The 23,927-nt window shown below is 45.1% G+C and overlaps 2 protein-coding genes and 1 long non-coding RNA gene across 8 annotated transcripts in view; 2 read left to right on the plus strand and 1 right to left on the minus strand.

Annotated features, from left to right (window-relative positions):
• The window catches only part of PHLPP2 (PH domain and leucine rich repeat protein phosphatase 2), a 35,397-nt gene extending 19,772 nt beyond the window's left edge, over window positions 1-15,625 (plus strand). For 3 of the 4 annotated variants that reach the window (XM_053952501.1, XM_053952503.1, XM_053952502.1), the window contains 12 exons: window positions 867-1,097; window positions 1,841-2,043; window positions 2,546-2,606; window positions 3,129-3,224; window positions 4,510-4,665; window positions 5,312-5,512; window positions 6,004-6,166; window positions 7,265-7,395; window positions 7,779-7,889; window positions 8,350-8,538; window positions 8,669-8,900; window positions 10,187-15,625. In XM_053952501.1, coding sequence (XP_053808476.1) covers window positions 867-1,097; window positions 1,841-2,043; window positions 2,546-2,606; window positions 3,129-3,224; window positions 4,510-4,665; window positions 5,312-5,512; window positions 6,004-6,166; window positions 7,265-7,395; window positions 7,779-7,889; window positions 8,350-8,538; window positions 8,669-8,900; window positions 10,187-11,326 — 2,914 coding nt within the window. In that variant the 3' untranslated portion in view covers window positions 11,327-15,625. Of the gene's footprint in view, window positions 1-866; window positions 1,098-1,840; window positions 2,044-2,545; window positions 2,607-3,128; window positions 3,225-4,509; window positions 4,666-5,311; window positions 5,513-6,003; window positions 6,167-7,264; window positions 7,396-7,778; window positions 7,890-8,349; window positions 8,539-8,668; window positions 8,901-10,186 lie in introns of those variants that run through there. The other variant, XM_053952504.1, reaches the window with a different exon arrangement.
• Window positions 15,504-18,729, minus strand: MARVELD3 (MARVEL domain containing 3). Of its 3 annotated transcripts, none has more exons than XM_053952552.1 (5): window positions 18,498-18,729; window positions 18,042-18,414; window positions 17,815-17,912; window positions 17,430-17,701; window positions 15,504-16,334 (listed from the first exon to the last, which is right to left on the minus strand). In XM_053952552.1, exons 2-5 carry the CDS (start codon window positions 18,098-18,100, stop codon window positions 16,326-16,328), a joined length of 438 nt encoding a protein of 145 aa, XP_053808527.1. In that variant the 5' UTR covers window positions 18,101-18,414; window positions 18,498-18,729; the 3' UTR covers window positions 15,504-16,325. The 3 variants fall into 3 exon arrangements, with proteins under 3 accessions (XP_053808527.1, XP_053808525.1, XP_053808524.1); XM_053952550.1 differs by having other exon boundaries at window positions 15,504-15,894; window positions 18,498-18,727; XM_053952549.1 differs by having other exon boundaries at window positions 15,504-17,701; window positions 18,498-18,718.
• On the plus strand, window positions 17,631-23,313 carry LOC128793418 (uncharacterized). Its single transcript, XR_008432803.1, has 4 exons — window positions 17,631-17,718; window positions 18,754-18,862; window positions 19,496-19,645; window positions 20,472-23,313. It is a non-coding gene; the product is annotated as an uncharacterized LOC128793418 (long non-coding RNA).
• The last annotated feature ends 614 nt before the right edge of the window (window positions 23,314-23,927 follow it).

Consider the following 23,927-nt stretch of genomic DNA (forward strand, 5'->3'; position numbering starts at 1 on the left):
TAAGCTTAGGTAAATTTAATTGCAAGACTGTTAGTACATTTAGATAAACATCAATAGATGTTTATCTAAATGTACATATAGATAAACATCAATATTGAACTGTTGGTTTGCTGTGGCCTGCTTTTCCTCCAGCTTGTATCTTTAAACAACGAGTGTCTGCATCCACACTGGATGTGAGCAAGTAATTTCCAGAATGATCTTTTAGCCATATGTAAACTGTGAGGAAAAAGTTATATTTAGGCTTACATTTCATGGAGGCTTACAGCTTAGTTATGGGTCTGGTTATCTTGATGACTCCTTGAGCCCTTATTCCTAAGAAGTTTTGTGGCCTCAGATTTCATTTCTACCACCACTAAACACAGAAAGGTCTCTGTTGGAACATAATCATAATAAGGGAATTGTATATTTGGGATCTGAGTCTCAAAAGCCATACAACCCTTGAAACAATTCATCATACCAACAGAAAGCTACCTTATTCTTTTCCAAGTGTGTGTTGGAATGGACAATTAGAGTGTAAAAATCTTCTACTAGTGCATTAGTGTGGTAGGAGATGTGATTAAACTGTACCATTTGTAGAAAATCAAGTAATTAAGTAAATACCTTTCATTTACAATGTAAGTACTGATTTGTATTTTGCTTGTGTTAACTTACAATCTTGGGCAGAATTGGAAGTTCCAAGCCTATTACATATGTGATAAAGGTACTTCAGTAACTTCACATGTATAAGAATAAAATTTGCTGTTAGGTACCTTTAAAAACAACCACATTGAGACCAGCTAACTATACGAGAAAATTCACTGAAAATACGAAATGTGATATTTACAATCTTGGCAGAATTATTTTCTTTCTCTTTTTCACTGTTGCAGTCTCCAGACCTTTTGGCTTGATGGCAATTTCCTTACATCCTTACCAGAAGAGATGGGAAACATGCAGCAGCTCAGCTGTCTTGGGCTTTCCTTCAATAACTTCTATGAACTGCCAGCAATTTGTGAGAAACTTGTCACCTTAGACAAACTAGCCCTGGCAGGGAACTTGCTAGAGACCCTGGACCTCACAGTCCTGAACCGTATGGGTCACATCAAAAGTGTGGACCTGAGGTAAGGGGTGAAACTGGCAGGTGTCTATAAAACAGATTGCTACTTTCCATTTAGAGCAGAGGATCTGTGCAACTTCTGGTACGTTTTGCAATAAACTAGGTTCAGTTTTTTCTCTTACCGATTCTGTAGCTTTTACGGAGTTCTGTTTCTGAGGGTGTGCAGAATCCATTTGGAAAAGCAAGCTTAATTGAGCAGTGCCAGATGCTGAATGTGACCCAGACCTCTAGCTTCCTCTTGTGATTTGCTGTTACCTTGAGCTTTGGTAGCTCAAGGTACCAAAACCTTGATCTCTCCTTCCCTTTTTTGCTTCCCTGCCCTAGAGATGTGATCCTGATTCTCCAGGCTGCCAACTGCTAGACCTCTCAGAAAGGGACAAAGAGCTTTTTGTGTGTGGCAAGGCAGTCTGGTATCTGTTCTCTGCATTAGCTTCCTGTGTCCATGCAGAGTAGCTGCCCCTTGACCTGGTTTCTGTTTTCTAGACTGGATCTTGCTTCAGAATCTCTTAAGAATTTGGGAATCATTAAAATGGTTATGTGTAGCAGTGTGGACAAAGGAAATGGTTTTGTTTGTATTCATTGCCTGAAATTCACCATTGCCTGTCACACATTTCATTGTCTGTGCTCACCATTGGTGTTGACCTTCACCAGAATTCTTCCTTTCCTCTTCTTTCTTCTCTCTTCTTACTGATGTCCAGTGTTCAGTGTCCTATTTCCTGACTTTTTAACTCATATCTGAGTGTTTAGGCTGAACAACCTGAAGAGAGCAGCAGCTGACACTCTGGAGGGGAACAAATCTGTGGCTTACATGGATTTACGAGACAATCAGATGACAGATCTGGATCTGAGCTCCTTGGTCAGCCTGGAGCAGCTGCACTGCGAGCGAAATCAGCTGAGAGAGCTGACCCTGAGTGGCTTCTCCCTTCGGGCCCTGTATGCCAACAGCAACTGTATGTCTCTTTGTCTTCTTCACCTGCCTTTCCCCTTTAAGCCCTGGGAGCAAAGGAAAACAGTCTTTTGCCCTCTCTCACACATTAAAAAAATACTTATGTTGATGTTATTGTGGTGAAACCATATGTGATGGGTCCTCTGAGGTTAGCTCCTACGGATCACATATGCATGGGTGTACACAGGCTGTGTAACTGTGTGGAGGTTGTGGTATTATGTCCAAGGAATTCATGTTCCATTGAGTTCTGTTTGGGAGCCCACAAAGAAAAGTACAGTTCTCTCTTGTTCTGGTGCTCCACATGACAGATGGAGAAATGGATAGTGAGACACTGAAGTGCCATATGGCAGATGTATAAAGTGTGAACTCTATGGTGGGAAGTATCAATGGGGACCTTGAGTCTCCATAAAGAAATACTGTGAGTCTCATTTGATAACTAACCTGCATCTCTGTGCTGTTTTCTCTCTGAAGCTCTGCAATCATACTTACTTGCTTTACTTCATCAGGTCTGACAGCTGTCAATATTTATCCGGTTCCTGGTCTACTGACATGTCTAGAACTCTCTCAGTAAGTGATAATACACAACAGAATTTAAAGCAAGTATCTGGACATCTTGAGAGCAATTAAACACAATAGAACTTCAAAGCCCACCACTAAACAATGATGAAAGTGTCCCAGACCAGAAGCCCTTCTGAACCATTATGACCTTTCCAGGTGACTTCGCTGTCCTTCAGCTGTAGGCTGTGATCAGGAAAAAAAAAGCCAAGCAGGGACCACTGAACTTGGGGCAGCTTACTGAACCGAAGGCAGGGGGAATCCGTGGATCAAATATTTAGAGTGGCTCCCAGTGATCTCTGCTGTTGGTTTCATTGCCTACGTCTGCCCTTGGAGCAGCATTGTGAGACCTGTAAGATAGGATGCCCTGGCAAGTCATGAACCAGTTCAGTTTGCTTTATCCATGACTAACTTAGATGCTGTTCATTTTTTGACTGTTGCTTTTGGTTTGGCTGTCATGAAAATCATGCAGCATTCAGAGTCTTTTCCATATGGAGTGCTGGTTTCTAGCTTTTCCCACTTTGCTTTTCTCAGCAATCAACTACAGTGTGTCCCAGACTGGGCCTGTGAAGCAAAGAAACTGGAAGTTTTGGATGTGAGCTACAACCTACTCTTGGAGCTTCCACCAAGGTCAGAAAACCTTTGTAAACAGAGCTGAGCTTTCTTCTACAATGGGCTGTCTGGGAAGAGAAAGGCAGTGCTATTCCTGTTGCTTAGTTCCTTGTTATGTCGAGATATTTACTCTCACTTACTTTATCTATGTCGCATCAAAAATGCTCTATATTCAAATGTTGGAAAGAACCAGTTTCTAGGTCAGCCTTTCGAACAATAGGGGCTAGGTGATTCCATCCTATGCTTTTGGCTGCTACTGCAGCTATTTACCTGACATAGAACATGCTGCTGTGATTTATATGTGTTATCATACTGTCTGTGAACACAGGTCATAGGTGAGACCCTAATACATTTTGCATCATGACACAGAAATTTCATCTGTTACCTTTGACAGGGAGTTATCACAAAGGGACAATTCAGCTGATCTCAAATGTAGCCTTCACAGTGCACCATCAGCCATCTCCTTTCTCCCTATTTCCCTTTCAGTTTCTGCAGAAATGCAGTGAATGAGAGCCAAGAACTAAAACATTTTTGCAGTTATTTATCCTAGGAAGAAGCAAAGCATAAACATTCTCAGCCTAATAAGGGTATTTGGTGGGGGTGTGATTTGCTGAATGACACAGTGTCTGGGGTAAGTTGTACTAAATTTGAATGGAGAAGTGGTTAGCAGGAAAGAGATGCAGAACATGGGTTGGAGAAGTTGAAGCAAGAGGCATAGAAGGTGATCAGCAGTGACATTCCAGTGATTGTCACAGAAAAACTGTGTACATCAAAAGCCAGGAAAGGACATAACAGGGATGTGATAATGAGAACTTAGAAGAGAATTTTAGCCAATCCAATGGAGTAAAGGGACCAAATTGTAAGTATATTATGCAAAGAATAATTTACTGCCTCAGAAATAATACAGGAGTGCTAAGCCACTAGTTAAAGCTTTGAATTTACGTTGGCACTGTGGAAGCACTTCTTGCTACCTACAAGTGACAACAGGCATTTAAAGCCTTCCTTTGTGACTTCTTTCTTTGTCTGCCTGAGAAAATGCTGGGCACATGCACACCAACTCAAATCACAAGACACCAAACAGTAGTAGTGTAGAGGGAAATGTAGATATGCATCCAAGCATCCAGAGAGACTTGAGTCATCTTATCCTGTGTATCATTCTGCTTTGTAATTGTTTACATTTTATGGATCAGTGTATTTTAATTTTTCCCTGCCATACAAGCAAATTAAGTGGATTAAATACTACCTTTCCCACTCTGTGGATGTCAATGAACCAAGTTAAATAGAAAACCCTGTGTCTTTCTAGGATCCTCAGAAGCTTGAGTCTTCGGAAGTTGATGGTGGGGCACAATCATCTGCAGAGCCTTCCACCTCTTCTAGAACACATTCCACTGGAGGTGCTGGACCTTCAGCACAATCTGTTGACTAAACTCCCAGAGACACTCTTTGTCAAAGCTCTGAAGTGAGTGTCAGTAGCAAACATCTTTTGTCTGCATTATGCTTTGGAGTGTAAGGGCTGGAAGTGGCACCTGTGTGACTGTCGTTGCAAGGTGCCATTTGCATAAGAGATAACGATGTGTGGCCTTTATGAGGAGGTTATTCAGGTGCCATAAGGGAAGCCATCAAGCTGATTTGAAGGAATCAGTCCATGTTACTGTATAATTACAGGAAAACAGAAGCTACGTGAAGAGCTTTGTCTTTAAAAGTAGTCATAGGTTCAAGTGCAAAGAAAAGAAGCCAGTCAGATTCAGGTCATTGGAGAACAACAAGAGAGACCCTTTACAAATGAACAGTCTCTCATAACTGTCTATTCACACAGGAGTTAGCCCTTCTTTAAGTAAAGTTTTATGTTGTCTGCTTCCACCAGTATTACCCATGGGCTTTTCAGTGCTCACTGTTAACTGTAAAATGCTGTGTGCATCCACAGTGTATATAGCTAGTAAGTCATTAGTAGACTCACAAATCTTAATGTGAGTAGGGATGTTACAGTATTGTCTGGCCTTCTGTCTGATACTGCTGTATACACTAGTATTTGTACAGCTCCTTTCACTTGTTAATGCAGTGGTTTGGATGATGTGAAGTCTGATTCTTGCAATTGCTGTGGTTAGCCTCAGGTACCTGAATGCATCTGCAAACAGCCTGGAGTCCTTGCCCTCCACATGTCCGGGGGAGGAGAGTTTGAGCATGCTGCAGCTGCTATACTTGACTAATAACAACCTCACAGACCAATGCATCCCTGTCTTGGTGGGACACCCAAACCTACGGATCCTGCATCTGGCAAACAACAACCTGCAGACTTTCCCTGCAAGGTAAGTCAGTAAGGCTGTTGGGCAAGACAGTGCTCTCTGGGAGGAAGCTGCCACCTCCCCATGACTGTACACGAGTCAAAGTCAGAATGAGATGCTCTCCTTGTGGCTTGAAGACAAAAGCCTGACACAAAGGGAGGAGAAGCGTGTTAAGGGGGATTGGCACATAGCACTGTTGGCTGTAGGTTTTCTTGTCGTAGTTGAGGTGCAATCCAGGGGGACCAAGGGATGTAACTTGTTGTGTTGCATGGCGGGGGGAGGGGGGTGTGATATTTCTTTGCAACTTGAGCACTGATGGTGAAGGGTCTGTCTGTTGTACAAATCCAAGCCAGGCTTGGGGACCCTGCATCTTACTAGAGCATTTCTTAGGACTTTGGGTCTCCTATCAATAAATCAGAAAAGTAGCTCATAAAGGGCAGTGCCTATGGATACCTCATCTGCAAAGTGACAAGTTCATGTCTGTAAGATACAGTATTTTTTTGTTTCCCTTTCAGCAAACTTAGTAAGCTGGAGCACTTGGAAGAACTGAATCTGAGTGGAAACAAACTGAAAACAATTCCTACAACGATTGCAAACTGCAAGCTACTTCATACACTTATTGCACACTCTAATGAAATCAGCATTTTTCCAGAAATCCTGCATTTGCCCCATATTCAGGTATTTGTATGGAGAAGATAAAGAGATACGTGGGTAAAGTTTGGGCTATAGAATAAGTAACTGCTAGGAGAGAACAGGAGGTCCCAGCAAGGCCAAGTGCAAGGTGCTATACCTGCGTCAGGGCCGCCCCTGGTATCAATCCAGACTGGGGGATGAATGGTCAAGAGCAGCCCTGCTGAAAAGGGCTCGGGGATGCTGCTGAATGAGAAGCTGGACATGCCCCGGCCATATGCACTGGCACCCAGAAACCCTCCCCCCCAACTCCCACCCTGGGCTCATCCCCAGTGGCATGGACCACGGGTAAGGAGAGGATTCTGCCCCCTGCCCTGCTCAGATGGGATCCCACCTGGAGGGCTGTTCTCGAGTCTTAGCACAAGAAGGACTTAGACCTGTTGGAGTGGGTTCAGAGGAGTCCATGAAGATGATTAGAAGGCTGGGGAATGGCTTTAAAGTGAAAGAGAGTAGGTGTAGGTTGGATATTAGGAAGAAACTCTTCCCTGTGAGGGTGAGGAGGCCCTGGCACAGGTTGCCCAGAGAAGATGTGGCTGCCCCATCCCTGGAAGTTTCAAGGCCAGGTTGGACAGGTCTTGGAGCAACCTCTTGTAGTGGAAGGTGTCCCTGCCCATGGCAGATGTGTTGAAAAAAATGAGCTAAGGTCCCTTCCAGCACAGACCATTCGGTGGTTCTTTGACTTTGCTTGATCAACCTGAGAAGAGGACACAGAATGTGCATTCTAGATCTCTCACCTTTCTGAGTTGATCAAAGATCATCTCATTCACCTTTACCCCCCGTCTCTGACATTTCTGGTTTCTTGCATTTGAGACAATGTGCAGTGTTATTATACAGCTAGGCAGGTTTGCATATAGAGGCCTTCCTTTATCTTTGGTGTGACCTAGTCTTTCAGTATTGGAGTCATGGTTATTGCAGGTTGCTTATAAATCATTCTTCTTCTGACAAGTCAGATCCATTTTCATAACCTGTGTGTGAGATACAATAAGTAGCAGGGTTGTATGATGTTTGTAAGGAGCACTGGAGTAACTGATGACACGACACAACAAAAGAGTATTTTCTTTGTCATGCTGTTTGTTGCAACTGCAGTTTGTGGATTTGAGCTGCAATGAGTTAACTGAAATCCTAATCCCTGAGGCACTGCCAGGTGCCTTGCAAGAGCTGGATCTGAGTGGAAACACAAACCTGGTGTTAGAACACAAGACACTGGATATCTTCAGGTGAGCCAATGACATGTCAACCCAGTAGTGACCTGCACAGGGAAGGGTAACCCTTGCCAGGAGAGGAAATGGGATAGTAAATAAAAGCACTTTATCACTGCATGGTGGTATAACGTTCCCTGCCTGAGGCAGCTGAGACTTATTGTCTTTGGGAAGGGAAAAGTTTGGGTTTGAAACATCAGAGCAAAGAATTTTTCAGGTGGTATGAGGTCTTCCCAGGTGTGTCTGGCATAAGCAGGCAGACATCTCCAGAAGACCTAGACCTTAAACTCCTTTCCTTGGTGCAGTTCTTTCCACAGACTGCTGTCTAAAACTCGACTGGACAAGGTCCTAAGGCCTATTCAGCGGGTTCTAAAAAAGCATAACTTCTATTTTCTCTGTAGTCACATTACCACACTGAAGATTGATGCTAAGCCCTCCCTCACGGCAGACTCGGCACTCACTTCTGCCTTCTGGAGTCACGGAGTAGCTGAGATGGCAGGCCAAAGAAATAAGTGAGTATTATGGTCTACTGAGCACTGACACTGTCTTCTCAGGATGCTGGGCAGAGTGCACTGCTGAGCACCCAAGCAGACCTGTCTTGCCCAAGAGCTCATCCATCCCTTTTTCTCTCTGCATCTCTTACTAAGTCCTGGTAACTTATGTCTCCACATTACCTTTTGCCTCAATTTTCATGCTTTTCCCAGTACACTTGGACTCTCCTTCCCTGTCCAGCAAAGATGCTTTTTCTCTTGCCAGCTGTGCCTGTTGTGCTCTCCTGCATGTGGTCAAGGAGGGTTTGGGAGTTCCAATAATAACATGCAGCTGTACATCTTCCAGGCTAGTGAATGTAGGGACAGTGGCTTTGCTGCCCTGTGAGAATTGCATTCACAGCAAGGTGCCTGATGGCTGTGGTTTTGAGAACAAGATAATTTTTTGAGACATATTAACTTAGCTCATATGCTTTTCTGACAGGCTGTGTGTGTCATCCCTGGCACTGGGGAGCTTTGCAGAGGGGGTGGAGGCTGTGTATGGCATGTTTGATGGTGACAAGAATGAAGAACTGCCACGTTTGCTGCAGTGCACCATGGCCGATGTGCTCCTGGAGGAGGTACAGCAGTCTGACACCATGTTCATGTCCAACACCTTCTTGGTCTCCCACAGGTAGGACAGTGAGCAGGCTGGTCCTGGTGGGACTTGCATAAGGTATATCAATATGTTAGGTGGGGTGAGGCAGCCCTCCAGAATGCCTGTCAGTAGAGTCTGGAACCTCCTACACCTTCTCCTCCAACAGGAAGCTGGGCATGGCTGGGCAGAAGCTGGGCTCCTCTGCTGTCCTTTGCTACATTCGTAACGAGGTGGCTGATCCAGCCAGCAACTTTTCTCTGACGGTGGCCAATGTGGGGACGTGCCAAGCCGTTCTGTGCCGAAGTGGAAAAGCACTGCCTCTCTCCAAAGTCTTCAGTCTTGAACAATGTTCAGAAGAAGCCAGGAGAGTCAAGGAACAAAAAGCCATTATAACAGAGGTTAGTTTGGACCCTTTTCACTTCAGCTCCCACACTCACATAAAAGCTTGGTACAAATACATGAGCTCGACTGTCTGCTTAACATTACAGGGGAGAGGATGAGATGAAGGTTCTGAATGACTTGTCTATTGCTTCCTGCTCTGCCTCATTTGCTGATTCGCTGTCCAAAATTGCATGTTCCTAAAACACTTTGGCCTAAGAACTCTGGGTACAGGATGACATGTAGTGTGCAAAAGTATTAAAATTATTTCTAGAGAATTCTGTAAAGGTTAACTTCCTAAACGTCTGTAAAGATCTTGAGAAATGAGTGCCAATCACTGTAGTTGTATGCTCAGTGAGTCTTTTAAAAAGTATTAAGTTGCTAGATAGAATTATTTTTCATAAGCATAATGTGTCACCGTGTTACATCTCTTCAAGGCATAGCGCTGTGGCTACTGATTGAAAATAACTATGGGATTAATGTATCATGTTAAATAGTTTAAAAACTGGCTCAGTAATGGATTCTGAAAAAGAAAAGTGAAATTATTGTATAAGAGACTTCCCTGTGCATCTCATCTGCTGGGTTTTAATACTTGGCAGCAGCAGCAGTGATGACACCCAGAGGATACAGAAATTAAGAACACTGATATTAAACTCAAAACACTGACTTGGAAAAGGGACTGAGGGCTGTGGGCCCTTCTCTTTATGGGAGACCACTGCCAGGCTGGCCAGGGGACCATCTAGCAGAAGGGGGTAATACATCCAAGTTACAGAAACAGTTTGAGATACCTACTTGTTCTTTTTATCCTCAGGGTGTAGTGTCCACGTTTCAGAATGCAGTTATATATTAATAAAGATGGAAAATAGTTCAGATAATACACAGAAATAGTTTAATGTCTGGGTAACCTGTCTTGCACTGAGAAAGTCAAAAGTCACTGTCTCACTTGTACTAAAAAAATAAGTTTCACATAAGACTAATCAGTGAGACTCTCTGATCAGTGTACTGCAGGTAGTCTACCTGCACCTTTCAGAATAGTCTGCTACAATTCTTCAGAGTACAACAAAAAGTCTTGTGGGATAAAAGTGTGTTATTGCCAGCATGGGTGATGGCAGTTATTGTACCTGGTCATCAGGTATAGTGAATGTCTGCATTGCAGTACCTGCATCTAGATCCCTTTCTCCAATGCTGCAGCTGTGTAACTGGCATTTCTCGAGGCTCCAAACCAGCATATGAGCAGGGGAAAGTTTGCTTTCTGAATGATCTAATAGCATATCCAATGCTACTGCCTTGTTTCTCTTGTCTGCAGGACAACAAAGTCAATGGTGTGACTTGCTGTACTCGGATGCTGGGCTGCACGTACCTGCATCCTTGGATCCTGCCCAAACCACATGTCAATTCCATTCCATTGACTGTACAAGATGAGTTGCTACTTCTAGGGAACAAAGCTCTCTGGGAACACCTTTCTTATGCAGAGGCTGTCTCAGCTGTGCAGCACCTACACGACCCACTAGCTGCTGCAAAGAAACTCTGCACTTTAGCCCAAAGCTATGGTTGTCAAGACAATGTTGGTGCAATGGTGGTATGTCTGAACATCAGTGAGGACAACTGCACGTGTGAGATGCACGGCCTCACTCTGACAGGCCCTGGGGCATTTAGTTCTACCACCACCAAACCAGCAACACCTTCATGTAGCAGTGGAATTGCTTCAGAGTTCAGCAGTGAACTATCTGCTTCTGAGGTTAGCAGTGAGGTGGGCTCTACTGCATCAGATGAACACGGTGCTGTTGGTCTTGATGGCAGCTTGCTACCACGACAAGAACGACGTTGCAGCCTACATCCTGTGCCCCCCTCAAGCATCTTTCAGCGCCAACCTTCCAGTGCCACCTTCTCTAGCAACCAGTCTGACAATGGTCTAGATAGTGATGATGAGCAGCCTGTGGAAGGTGTGATGACAAATGGTAGTAAAGTGGAGGTAGAGGTGGACATCCATTGCTGTAAAGGAAAGGGTCTGGAATTAGAACATCCTGCTGCAGAGTACAGCTCTTCTACTCCAGGGCCAGAGGATGACTCTGGGCTTGTACTCATCATTCGGAGGCAGAACAGTGTAAACAGCAACACTGTGCAGAGAGGGGTCAAGGAGAAGTGTGAACTCCAAAAATCTCTTTCCACATGTTGTCTTTATGGAAAGAAGCTTTCCAATGGCTCCATAGTGCCCTTGGAGGAGAGCCTCAACCTCATCGAAGTAGCGACAGAGGCACCTAAGAAGAAGACAGGCTATTTTGCTGCTCCATCCCAGATGGAGCCGGAAGATCAATTTGTGGTGCCACCCGATCTGGAAGAGGAAGTGAAGGAACAAATGAAGCAGCACCAGGAGGACAGAGCAGATCAGGAGCTGAAAGAAGAACATGCAGCATCCCTGCCAGATGAGTTTGACACAGCTTTGTAACCCTATGAGTACTATTCCCACATTATCTGTCCCAGGAAGCTCTGTTTCATAAGGGCTGTCATGCCCTCTGAGGGAGCTGGGATCTGCAAGGAGTACAGACACCTGCTGCTTCCTTAATGGAGTTGAGGAAGAATTAGGAAGGCCAACGTCTGGGCTGTCCACTTAACCACTGTAGCGTCTCAGTTGTCCTATGAGCACGCAGATCAGCTGCTGAGCTCTGTGTTAGGGACTATCTGGTAAGTCCTTGAACCCTGAGGTTCTGCCAGCTCTGCCGGAAAGGGGCTGGTGTATGTGTATGTGGGGTGAGGAGGCTGCTGAGAGAGAAATGCTCAGTGTTTAGAGTCCTGTGAATATTTCTGATGCAGTGTCCCACCCTCCTCCCCAGCACCTGACTTTTTTATTCCTTGAAAGAATACAGCCATGAATTGCAATGAAGCTGACCTGAGAATGGTTTCCTACATTAATTGCAAGCACTTTTATTTATTGCACTTAAGCTGTTCTTTTCCCCTTCAGCCCAGCACTTTATTATTTAGGGTTAGGGGAGAAAGCACTCCACAGCAGGTATGCTGTGGACTTTTCCCAGTGGATGGTCTTAGGACAGTGGAGGACTCAGGGTTCTGATGAGCACTGGTGTAGGGGAGAGGGAAGGTTATGGTGGGATCATTCTGTGCAGGATGAGAAAATACATGGCTGAGTGATAAGCAGGTGCCAACCAATGCATTTTATATGGAGCATAGGAAAGATCAGCTCAGGACTGGTTGATTAAGGCAATGTGTAGATCTAGTGGTTCTAGCTGCAGAGCACAGACCCACCTCAGCAGCAACCTGGCCACCTTCATCATGGATGCTTCACAGTACAGGCTTCCTCTACAGAAGACATGGGATAAAGCCAGGAGCTTGTTCTTGTCTCAGTGTTCAGTCAGAAGAGCCAAGCTGTAAACAGTGGTGTGCTGCTCTAAGACTGGCAGAAGCATCCAGTGCTCTTTTCCATCAACATAAACCTCTGCATTGTCAGTTACAGTGTCTTTGTTTGCCTCTGGAAGCAGGAGTCGTATTCCAAATACACAGCAGCTAGCATTTCACGTTATGTGCTCAATTTGGCCGCAAACAAGGTGAAAGTGTACTTATTCCTGCTTAGCCTTCAGCACAAAAGCAAAAATTAAACTTTTCATCTTATTAACATTTTTATCAGCACTGAAAAAGATGTTTAAAACAGTACCACTAATGATGAACTGGCTAGTCTGCACTCAGATGCCTTGCGTTTCCATTAGGATTTTTGGTGCAGAGTGTAAGCTGGCTGCCCATGTCATCATCTTGTTATAAGGGTTGTGGAGATCACTGCCTCTGTAGCATGCAGATCTCTCTTCCTTTCTGACAGAGCTGGATAGCAGCTGTCCCTGTCATGTCAGTGGTGCAATAATCCTGACTGTGATGTGGGCTACTGCCTTTTCTTCATTAATGATATTTATGAAGAAAACTTAAACATTTCTTCTGAAGGGATCTGAGGGGCTTGAGTTGTCTATCTTTGGATCAAATTTGGGCCTTGCTCAGAAGGAAATACTGTGCAGACTATTTGTGGAATGCTGTCAATATAGATCTTTTGACAAAATCTAATGGAGTTTTACTGAGATTTCAGAGCACCTTGAATTTCTTCTCACTAGGAAAAAAGGTGTTTTTATCATGCATGAGGAGCAACATTTTAGGATATACTTTGTGCTAGTTGCAGTGTAATCATGAAACAAGACAACTTTTTGCAAAGTTTAAACTCTCACAATTTATTGTTTAAATGCCTGTTTCATTTGGAACTGGAGGTTGAAGCTAATTCTTAAAATCACAGAAACAACAGCATTTGAATCCTTTAGGCAGAGGAAAACCAGCAGAAAAGATTCAAACGCTAAACCCCAAAACTCTTTCATGTTATCATCATATAAGTATGCAGGAAAGGTTCATCCCAATGTATTCAACTGCAACTTTTGATTCACTGTCACTGATGATAGTTTTACCAAATATCTGTGCCTAGCCTCACAGTTTCTGATACCTAAAAGGGCTGTAGAACAGCTTGCATTCAGTATGGGACTGATGCAGAAACCCTTATTTCTGAGTATGACTCTGACAAGCCCTGCACTCTGAGTAGCACATATGAATGCAAATCAGGTCTCTATTTCTTGCACTGATGTGGAAAGTCCAGTGTGTCCTTGCCAGTCTCAATCATTAGTATTGCGTGCAGAATTGCCACAAGGTGTTAGTAATGAATGGCTCTACCTAGCTCAGTGTTCAAGGACTAAGGAAAACACAGCTCTGCAATGGAGCACACAGATTTCTGAACTGTACCTCTTAGAGGTAGTGACAGAATGGAACAGAAGGAATTCCTACTTAGACTTTTTCTCCAGTGCTGTTTCTGGTTTTGAAGCAGAAAGGGAGTTTAAATGCAGCCAGCTCCTATTTTCTATGGGTGTGAAGTGTCATGGAAGACATGGCTTGTTATCTTTCTTACACTCCAGGCAGAATCCATAGATGTCTGTGAAGCTGGTATTATGGACTCCAGGCAGCAGAGGCTGAGTTGACTTTACCTGTTCCAAATAGTCTTTCGCTGTTTGACTAAGACAAGTGCTGGTATCCTCAAGCAGCTCCTTCATATTTTCCATGTGCTTCTTCCAAGCATTAAGCTTTTCCATTTCAGCCACAGCATTGTGATGCTTTCTCTCCAGTCATCCAAAATCGTTTTCATGCATTACAAATAGTGCCTGTTCATCACAAAACGTGCTGCTTTTTCCTAGGCCAGTTTTGGGTGTCAGCAAAGACACTGGCATAATTTTTTCATGCAAATGTCTTGGATTTTCTAACACAAGATTCCAACTGCTGAGACACACTTCAAGGTCACTGTCGTCCAAAGAAACGGGGTTTTTTCTGACATTGGTCAGGCAGTGGTGTGGCTGGGTTATCTTCATCTGTCTGGTGAGGACAATTCACAGAACAGAGTGCTTCCCTCCACTACTTATTGTTTTCCTTCCTCCCTGTATGTCTCCCCTACTTTATTTATTAACACTACCTTAGATTTCAAGCTGCCAAGGAACACTGCTGTAGGTGGAACAGGTATGAAAGGGCAAGTCTACTGAAGGACTCATAGCAGGGTATAGAAGGTGTCTTCCCAGTTATCTTCCTGTTCTCCAGTCCCTTTCCTGATTTTTGTTTTTGGAGTTTGCAGAGATACTATGTGATCATCACATAACCACATCACTGAGAATGTCCCACTCATTTGCAGACTTGCTGTTAGAGAGGGGTTCTCACCTTGAGGTTCTCAGGCTATTTTGTCCCTGCTGAGAAATGCAAGCCCTCCCACACTGCATGCAGCCACAGCCAAGTGAGGCTGAGGAGGTCACTGGTCCATCTCTTCAGTAATTCTGGCTCTGCTGATAAGCATGCTTGCTGAGACAGGTACTCCGAAGGCACTACTCTGTCCTGTCCTGTCCAAAAAGGCTTCTGTAAAAGGAACCCATAAAGGCTGTGTTGGGTGGTGGGTAGCGGGGGCCCACATGTTAAAGGTAAGAGATAGCCTCCAAGTTGCCCCTAGAACAAGGAACAGGCCCAGTGGAGGCAGCATCACAGACTGTTCATACCAGACTGGATTCGTCAGTTAGACAGGAGGGTAACATCCTGTTCCAAGGAGTAGGAAGTATTTCCCTCTTTTGGGGACAAGCTGCTGTGAAATCTGAAATCATTCCTGTAGTACACAGGACCTTCAGCCACACCTAAGGCTTTGGACCTGTGGGGTTTCTGCACTCCTTCCAGATAGATGCTGGTGGCTTTTGTGTCACTTGCCAAAGGCCTTTCTTCAGGCAGATCACCTCTTTGGTCTTGTGCAATCATTGTCTGCTGTTCTATTGCTCTCTAAAGACTTAACTGTATTTTTCCTCTTTTTTCACATTTTAAAATACTACCTTTTTTAAATAATTCATATGACCTGGTGCATGTTAAATATTGCAGTGTACCAACTGTTTACTAAATAATCCTTTTTCATGCTTTTTTTGTTTTTAAAAAGGAAAGTATTTTCTGTATCCCACTCTAGCATGCACCTATAATGATCCCTGTTTTTATTGTGTATGGGAGTAGGTTGTCCAATGAATGTGCCCTCAGCACTATGGCCTATGTATTGCTTTGGAAAGGCAAATAACGTAAGATTGTTGGAAAACACTAGTCCGTTGATTCTTTATTCAGATGTATAGAGAGATTCAGGAAGGAAGAGTATTTTTGCATCGAATTTTCAGCTGACTTAGCAATAAAGATTTTTACTTTCATCTAACAGTTTATTCTGATTCTGTTACTGTGCTGGAAAAAATCTGTGCAATATCCCAGTCAAAGGTAGCTGTGTCTAGCAGCAGCTGTGCTGCAGGTTATTCACTGAGCTCTATGTGCTACTTCACTCATCAGCCTTCCATACAAAAACTTCTTTCAGAACACTGTGAGGGTAGAATTAGGCTTACCAATTATTAAGGCAGCTTTCTGTTTCCTGCTAGAGGAATGCTGCCCTGTGAACTTGCTCTCAGTAGCACTGTACAGCTCTAGAAGTAGCTGCAACAAGAGGAAATACAAAAATGTTAACAGAAACAGGACAACAGTGGACTGTCCACGTAAATTCCTGTGCTGAGACACTTGATGTTAAAAGGCAAAAAAATGAACTAAAAATGAACAAAGTCAAACAAACCCCAAAACACCTACTGTGTTCCTACTTGGCATCTGTTTTACTTTAGTGTCTCTAGTTCTAATAGTGTTCCATGGTTTTGGTAATTGTGAGGATTTAGTCACTTGTGCCAGTGAAAGAAGAGCTATGTCCAAGGCAAAGCATGTTTCTGGTATGTTTCGTTCTTTTAATATGGGCAGAACTCTTCTGTGAGACTGTGGTGGTTCCATCCTCATATGAGCAAAGCACACAGTGGACAATGCTCTGAAATGGCATTTCATTTTGAGACATCAGTTGGTGATTCTAGTGCTACTTTTCCCAGTTAAACTTCCTATAAAAGTTAAAAAAAAAAAAAGTAGCACCTCATTTCTCCAACTCGTACATTGAAAATGTATTTTGAAAACAATATACTTCTATATTCAATCACCCATTTGATCTCATAAAGCTTTTTTGTCTGATTATCCCAATCCAGGGCATCTTTTTAAGCAAAACTCTTGTATACAAGTTATATAAAAAGACCATTTCATACATAAATGCACTCTCTCCAGGAATTTGAAAAGGCATTGTATCACAAGTTAGACGGAGTTTGAGAGTTTTCAGGATTTTTTTTTTTGGCCTTACAAATGTCATGTTCACACTGGTCTGTTAATTCCAAGAGACCTACAAGGAAGCAATATTTAGCTGTCACAACCATGGGCCTCAGTCACTTGTTTTTAAGAGCTCTTTTCTCAGCGAAGTCACATGCCTTTTGTAAAGACAGTTTCAGCTACAAAAAGCTGTTCATTGATAGAAGCATGTAGTGGCAGTACTTGTATCAAGACCTCACTGGAGAAGGGGACACCTGAGAGTGGAAGGGCTGCCTGTGAAGCAGAGACAATCCATTGCATTGGCTTTGAGACACTAATAACTCAATGCTGCAAATTCAAGTTAGGAATAGCCTGACTCTACCATACTTAGAGCTGTGCCAGCTTGGTGAGTGTTCTGTAGCATTAAGGCTGTACTGTCCTGAAGAAAGGAAAGCATACTACTTCATCTCAGTAAGGAGACTGGCAAAAATCAAGACCATTACTGGAGTGGAGGAATCATCTGAAAGTTCTTATAATTGCAGTGGCTTCTGTTTCTGTTCATGAACTGTCCTGTAATCTCTGACAGCTATGCCTGCGCTGAGCAGGTATGCCATGGCAGCCATGCAGCCCAATAGGCCAGCAGCAATCTCTGCCCCATGCAGGCTGCACCAGAAGCCCTGATAGCCTTTGCTTTGATAAAGCTGCTCTCTCTCTTTGCACACTGATGAATTATAAACGCTCAGCAGAGAATGGAGGAAATAGTACAGAGCAGGCACTGTGCCAACTGCAATCACTATGTACAAGGTGCATTCAATTAGCAGCCATGCTGGGAAGTGCCACGGGACCTGCAGAACACTAACCAAAATTAGAACACAAGGGAAGACCAGGAGACACCCTCCCACGACCATCGCTGCCCTTGCAATGGGCAGCTTCAGTAGGTAGAAACGTTGGTCAAGCTGCTGGGCTCGCTCGCCATCCGCTCCGCTGAAGCCGCTGTAGGCCCCGCCGTACTGGTAGTAGTAGATGCCCCCCAGGGCGGGGAGGCCGGTGTATCCTCCCGCCGAGCCACAGGACACGGAGCTGCAGACCAGGATCAGGGCGGCGAGCAGGACCTCCACCATCTGGCACCAGGCTGGAGGGGAGGCCGAGGTGAGTCTGCGGCCACAGAGGAGCGCCCGGGAGGGAGCCGGGCCAGACGCTGCGCTCCCAAGGACAGAGGGAGCGGCTCCCGCCGGCCGCGCTCACCCCGGCCCGTGTGCAGGTACAGGCAGCGGCGGCGCTCCAGCGATCCTGGCACGGTGCGGCTTCCCCGCGGCCCCTCTGCCTCCGGTGCGGGTACGGCGCTAAGGAGAGGGGATGGCAGTGACCCGTCCAGGCCCCTCGCTCCCACCAGTCCGATCCGCTCAGCCCCGGCGCCGACCCGGACCCCTCGCGGCCACCCGCCCGCTGCCCTCACCGCCCGCTGCCCTCACCGCCTGCCCGCCCCGGCGCGTCCCTCCCGCGCGGCACGGGGGCAGCCCCGCTCCGCCATGGCCCGGCGCGGCCCCGCTCCGCCGGCGCTGCGGACGGGGAGCCGGGCCGGGCCGCCCCGGGGTACTGCCGGCGCGGTGAACTCCGTCTCGTCCCCTCGCCTCCGCGCCGCCGGCGCCTCTCTAAAGTGGTGGAAGCTCCGACCGGGCTAGGCCCTGCCCCGTCTGTAGGTGCTCAGCTCCCCGGCGCAGGTGCGCGCTCTTCCGGCACTTGCGCACGATTCGCCGGCTGTTAGCGTGTGTGCCCGCTCCCCTTCGCTTCCACCGACACTGTCTCCGCAGCCCCTTGTGGCGATAACGTCTCGAGGTTTTTCACCTGTCACAGAACATGCTTGTTAGAACCCATTGGAAACTGATTAAATTTAACTAATTAAGTTTTCATAATTGTACAAGTTCTACCTTTTCCTGTGCTGTGGGTTTTGGTGAGTGTTCTTATTCAGCTTTTCTGCCACCTCGTGCCTCTGTAAACTTCATTTGTGCCTCTCTGTTCCCTTATGCAACTCCACTCCCAGCCTCTCTGGGCCCGCCCTAACTCCCCTAAACCCATCCTGTGATGCAGTGACTGCACACTCAAGACACAAGTGCACCAGCAGTTTACATCAGCAAAACAAATGTCTTGTCCTGGCAATGCACAGCATTTTTGTTGCTTCTCCAGCTGCCCCAGCACAGAGCCTCTGTCTCCAGATACAGTCACTAACAACTTGGGATCTGTCCTGCCGTGCAGCTGTTAGGTTCCAGTTCAGCCCTTGGCAGACCATGTTCAGGTAGTTTTCTTTAGATACGTTACCTTTATATTTAGCCATACAGAACCAAATAGACCCCTTGTGTGGGAGGCCACTTCAGACTATATGATGGGACCTTTTTTACTGACAGTAATGTCCTGCTGCCAGTCTGTCCTCCCATCCTGGCAGACTCCTTAGCACAGCAACCATCACCTGCCAGCAGAGGAGGCGATGAATTACTCCTGTGGTTATTGGTGGTGGCTGGAGTGAAGGCAAGTGTCCAGGATCTCACCCATGTACAAGTGTCAGCATTTCTCAGGGCTGGTAAGGGCAGAGCTGATTCAGGAAAGGGAGAAAAGTAAACAGCAGGACAATTTGGAAATACAGAAAACTCCACATTCAGAGCAAATTCTTTTATTCAAGAGTTTGACCAAACACTGCCTGTAAAAGCTCTTTGCTTTTACAGCAAAAGAATTGCAAAGAAATACTTTCATTACATTTAGGAAAACATATTTTTGGGGAAAAAGTTGCACTGTAAGGTCTCAGACATAGTACCTGAATATATGCCCTGAGAGGCACACATTCCAAATTTGTCACTAAGATGCAGAAATACATTTCCTCCATCTGCAAGACTGGTGGCAACAGTAAGACTGTTTCACCCTTTTGTCTCTACAGGAGCAACAGCAATAACCCTATAGACTTATATGGTGAAAAGCCTAAAAACTGCGCCTCAGCACTGTGGGAAAACACTCTCCTCGACACTTCACCTGATTCCACAAAGGACTGGAGATCTGAAAATGCATCTTAAAATTTACTTTGGTTGTGGTAAGAGAGAAAGAAAACAAAAGAACCGTTGTTTCAATGCCCAGTTCAGATAGAGGGGACAGAAATTGTGTGCTAAGTTAGAAAATGGAGAATCCATAGGGAGCTTCGGATGAGGAGCCTGGAGATAGTGCAGGTGTTCAGCAGTGAGGCTGTTGCACACACCTATTCATCAGCATATGTTGCATCATTCATGTTGACGTGCCAGAAAGCAGACCTTCTTGCTGGGTGGGTTTAAAAGTTTTGGCAACCCTTTGTGAACTTTTATGGTCATGCACAGTGCCATTTTTCTTAGTAGAGCTTTTAACTGACATGAAAGAGACATGAAGAACTAAGTTGAATAATGATGAGTCACAAGAAGGGATGAAATAAGTGTTTCTTATCTATAGTGTTGCTGCTGGTCATCCAACAAACTGAGATAAATCTTTCTTTGGATTTGTGTGTGATTTACTTGTTCAAAGACAGAGACAGGAAATATTGCTCTGTTGGAGATGTGTTCAGTGTTTTTCTAGAGTGTTTACTGCTAAAAAGTGAGGTACAAGCTTCAAGATACTGTAAGAGTCTTATTTAATTTCTGTTGCTATAATGAGAAATCTTTAAAACATGCTTTGTGTCACTTTACTCCTGCTCAAAGTACTGTAGCTGAACTTGGTCAGCATCATCTTCTGGGTTCCTGTTCTCACTGCAACAAATACTAGTCAGCAGAACAGAGCAATAGGAAGTTGAGACCAATATTAATCTTCACTACTGTTTTGACTTCTCTTTGTAATTTTTTTTTTTTTTTTTGTCTTCTTTGCTTCTGGCTACTTCTGATATTGTTCTGATCCAGGGAAGGATCTGGTTTGGCTTGCCATGGACCAAGAGCTCTGACCTGGTTCAGTGCCCTCCCTGGGAACTTGGAGGGTAAAGTGGTAGGAGCAAGTAATGAGCTGCCTCATATGTCTCCAGTTTGAAGCAGCTGGGAGCTGCAGCACAATCACTGCTGAACACCACAACCAGATTTATTGACTGTCCCACATAAATAAATAATCACAGGGACAATGAGTGCAGCGTGATGACGATAGAGCAGTACTGTAGAAAAGAACTGGAGGTTACTGTGAATGACAAACTGGACTCAAGTCCACAATGTCATCCTGTTGCGAAAAAGCTAACATTTCTAGGGTCTATGAACAGGAGTGTCACATGTAGGACATGTGAAGAAATTCTTCTGCCCCCACTTCAGCACTGGCTTGGCCTCAGTCTTGCACACTGTGTTTCCAGAGGCAAGTGGATCAACTGGAGGGGATTCAGAAGAAAGCAAAAGAAATATCTAGAAATACAACCTATGAGAAAAAGATTGATCACAGACATCTCATTTGAAATAATAAGCATCTATTAACAGCTTGCAAGCTTGTTAATAGAGAGGTGTCTAGACAACTTGCAGACTTGTAAAAAACTCTTGTCAAGAGCAGGGAAATGTTTTGTTCATTCTGTTTGCTGTTGCATGGTCAGGAAACAGAGAGCTTAGCTTGAAGCAAAAGGGATTTCTTTTAGGCACCCTCAATGTTTCTCACACACACTCCAACTGCACCATTTTATGATATGAACAGTTGTTGCAGGAGTGGATTAGTCAGCAGATGGTAGGTTTCCATCACTGGGGCTGTAATTCAGTCATGGGAAGGCTGGCCTGTCTGTGTTCTTGTGAGAAGGAAGTGCTGGTGGTGCCCATGCCACCCACTATAAGCTCACAGTGTCATCTCACCCCACAAAGCCACTGTGCCCCTTTCCACACCACCCCCATTAGCTGGTCACTGTCCCAGTGGCTCCAAGGCCATTGGAGGACAGCTGCTGTGACATATCATGCAACAGCTCAAGTCTCTGAAGTCATAAGTCAAACACAGGATATGCACTTACCTGGATAATATTTACCTGGATGTAAACAGACACAAATCTAGACAAGATGTTTTCTTTCACTGTGCCTGTACTCAGGAACCAGTAACACTCACACTTTGTGGAACATTTCTCTCAGCATCTGTAACAGGAGTTGCAAGTCTTTCATCGTGGCTGTTGGGTCTGTAGCTCACTGGTGCTTCCAACTCCCCACAAACCTCTCTTACCTCCCCACTGGTGCTTCCAACTCCGCACCAACTCTGTGTCTCTCAATGTGCTGCCTATGGACTCAGTGCCCAGGCTGAGCAAGCAAAGTCTCCGTACCTGCTAGACTCTGCCCACTCCCAGCACCACAGTGGGGAGTGCAGTCTGCTGTGCCCAGCACAGCTGCTGTCAGGTTGCTGCAGTGCATTTTCAGGTGCTGGTGTTGTGGGAGGCACACAACATGGCATAGTCATGGCATTTACATTCCCTGGTTTTCTTGATGGAGGGAAATGGCAAACAGTAGGAGATGGTGCTTATTAAGGTGTGTTAATGCAGCTGTTTTCAATCTGCCCAGGGCTTGCAGAGGAGAGTTCTAGGAGGACACTCTCCCTGCTGTAATGCCCTCGATTTGTGCACGGGGAGAGCCACCTTGTTCCCCTTCCAAAAGAAATGCAGAGACCAGACAGCCCCTAGATGCCAATGCTCTGCTTTCCAAAGCCCAGCTCACACAGGTGGCAAGAGCATCCTGCAAACCACTTGCAGTACACAGGATGCTTTTCCAGAATAGGCATCCCTAGCTGGACTGTGCAATTTCAGTGTATTTCAGAGTTTTATTTCTGAGATCAAATCAAATTGATCCTGAGTACGGGCAGATAGATAAACTGTAGCTACTGTACATTTTTTAATTAGCCCGTTACTGGCTTTAAGCCACTCTTTGTGGATTGTGCCATCTTTCTGGCTCTTAAACACAGTGTTTGCACAGCTTTGGAGAGTGTAGCTGGGCTTTTTTGGAGCTGATTTTTCTGCTCTGATTGTGCAAAGAGGTAACAGGTGCTATGCTCCATTTCAGCAATTAAGATTGCTGGAGGCACAAGCATCACCATCACTTGATCAGAGGCTCATGCAGATACATGCAGGTTTGGCAGGGCAGCCCTGCCTTCACTGATCAGACAGCTTTAATTCTGAATGTATGCATTTTCAGGGTGCCTGTATGACCTGTCAGGTTTGTGCCTTGTGTTCAGAAAACCTGCTGCAGTGTTATAATGATGCTGTCAAATCAATAAACAGACACAACATTCATGAGAGACATGGTGGTTTTATTGCTGTTTGCTCATCTGAGACCTTAACAATAAATTTATTAAAAGAAAAAAAAAAAAAAAAAGAAATGAAAGGTCATATAATTGGTTATTAAAAGCTGAATCAAGTGTGAATGCAGAGACCAAACAGAGGTTAGGATACACACAAAACCTGAACTGGCTGGTGCTGTACCAATGTCTGAAAGGAGAAGACATAAATTGCTGGAAATAAAAGCAAAATATAAGGAGGTAACAAGTGAAGTGATTTGTTACTGACCCTGGTGGATTTTTATGCAGAGTACTAGTTGGGTGTCTGTCCCTGCACCTCCCAGTGCACCCTGAATTGGTAAAACTATCCTTGTGTATGACCTACCTGCAGTCTGACAGAGACAGGTTTGTCAGTGCAGCAATGCTTGAGCCTGTGCTCTCCTCAAGCAACTGTTTCTCAGTCCTGCTTTGTGTCTGCAGCTCAGTCTGGAAGCTGAATTGCTTGGTCTTACTGGCTTCACCTCTGCTCACAGAAATGGGACTCTGGAAGCCCTGGTACCAGAGAAAGGCAGTACAATAAAAAAAGCTGAAGTTATCACTAGTTTCTCCTTCCAATGGGAAGAGATAAAAATCAATTGCTCAAGCTACACAAAAAAGCTACACTGAAGAGGTATGCACAAGATACCTGTGAGGTTGACCTGCTGGGACAGAGGAGCAAACTACAGAGGGTGGCAAGTCAGTAGGGTGGGGTGTTAGTGGGGAGCATAGGGCCTGACAGTCCAGAAAGATGGCAGCCTTGCTGGCAGAAATGCATCCTGCAGGGCATGGCTGCCCCTTTCACCGCACCATAGAAAGATGGCTTGGCCATATTTCTAGAATATTAACTGCTGAGTTGTGTGTTCATGCTTTTGTCCTGTGAGACCCTGCACAACAAAGAGTGGGAGGATAGGGACTGCAAACCCCATGTGAAAGCGTCTGGAGGAGGACTGGAGTCATGCAGTGAGAGGAGAAGGCCATTGTAATAGCAGGAGAAACCCACTGATGCCGTTGTACACTTCTGTCCTCACCCTACTTCTCACCAGGTTCTCAGCCTTATTTAACTGAGCCTCCTATGTCTCCAGAGCCACATTTTTCCCCACCTTGGCAAC

Source organism: Vidua chalybeata, chromosome 11, assembly GCF_026979565.1.
Source record: "Vidua chalybeata isolate OUT-0048 chromosome 11, bVidCha1 merged haplotype, whole genome shotgun sequence".
Taxonomy (NCBI): Eukaryota; Metazoa; Chordata; class Aves; order Passeriformes; family Viduidae; genus Vidua; species Vidua chalybeata.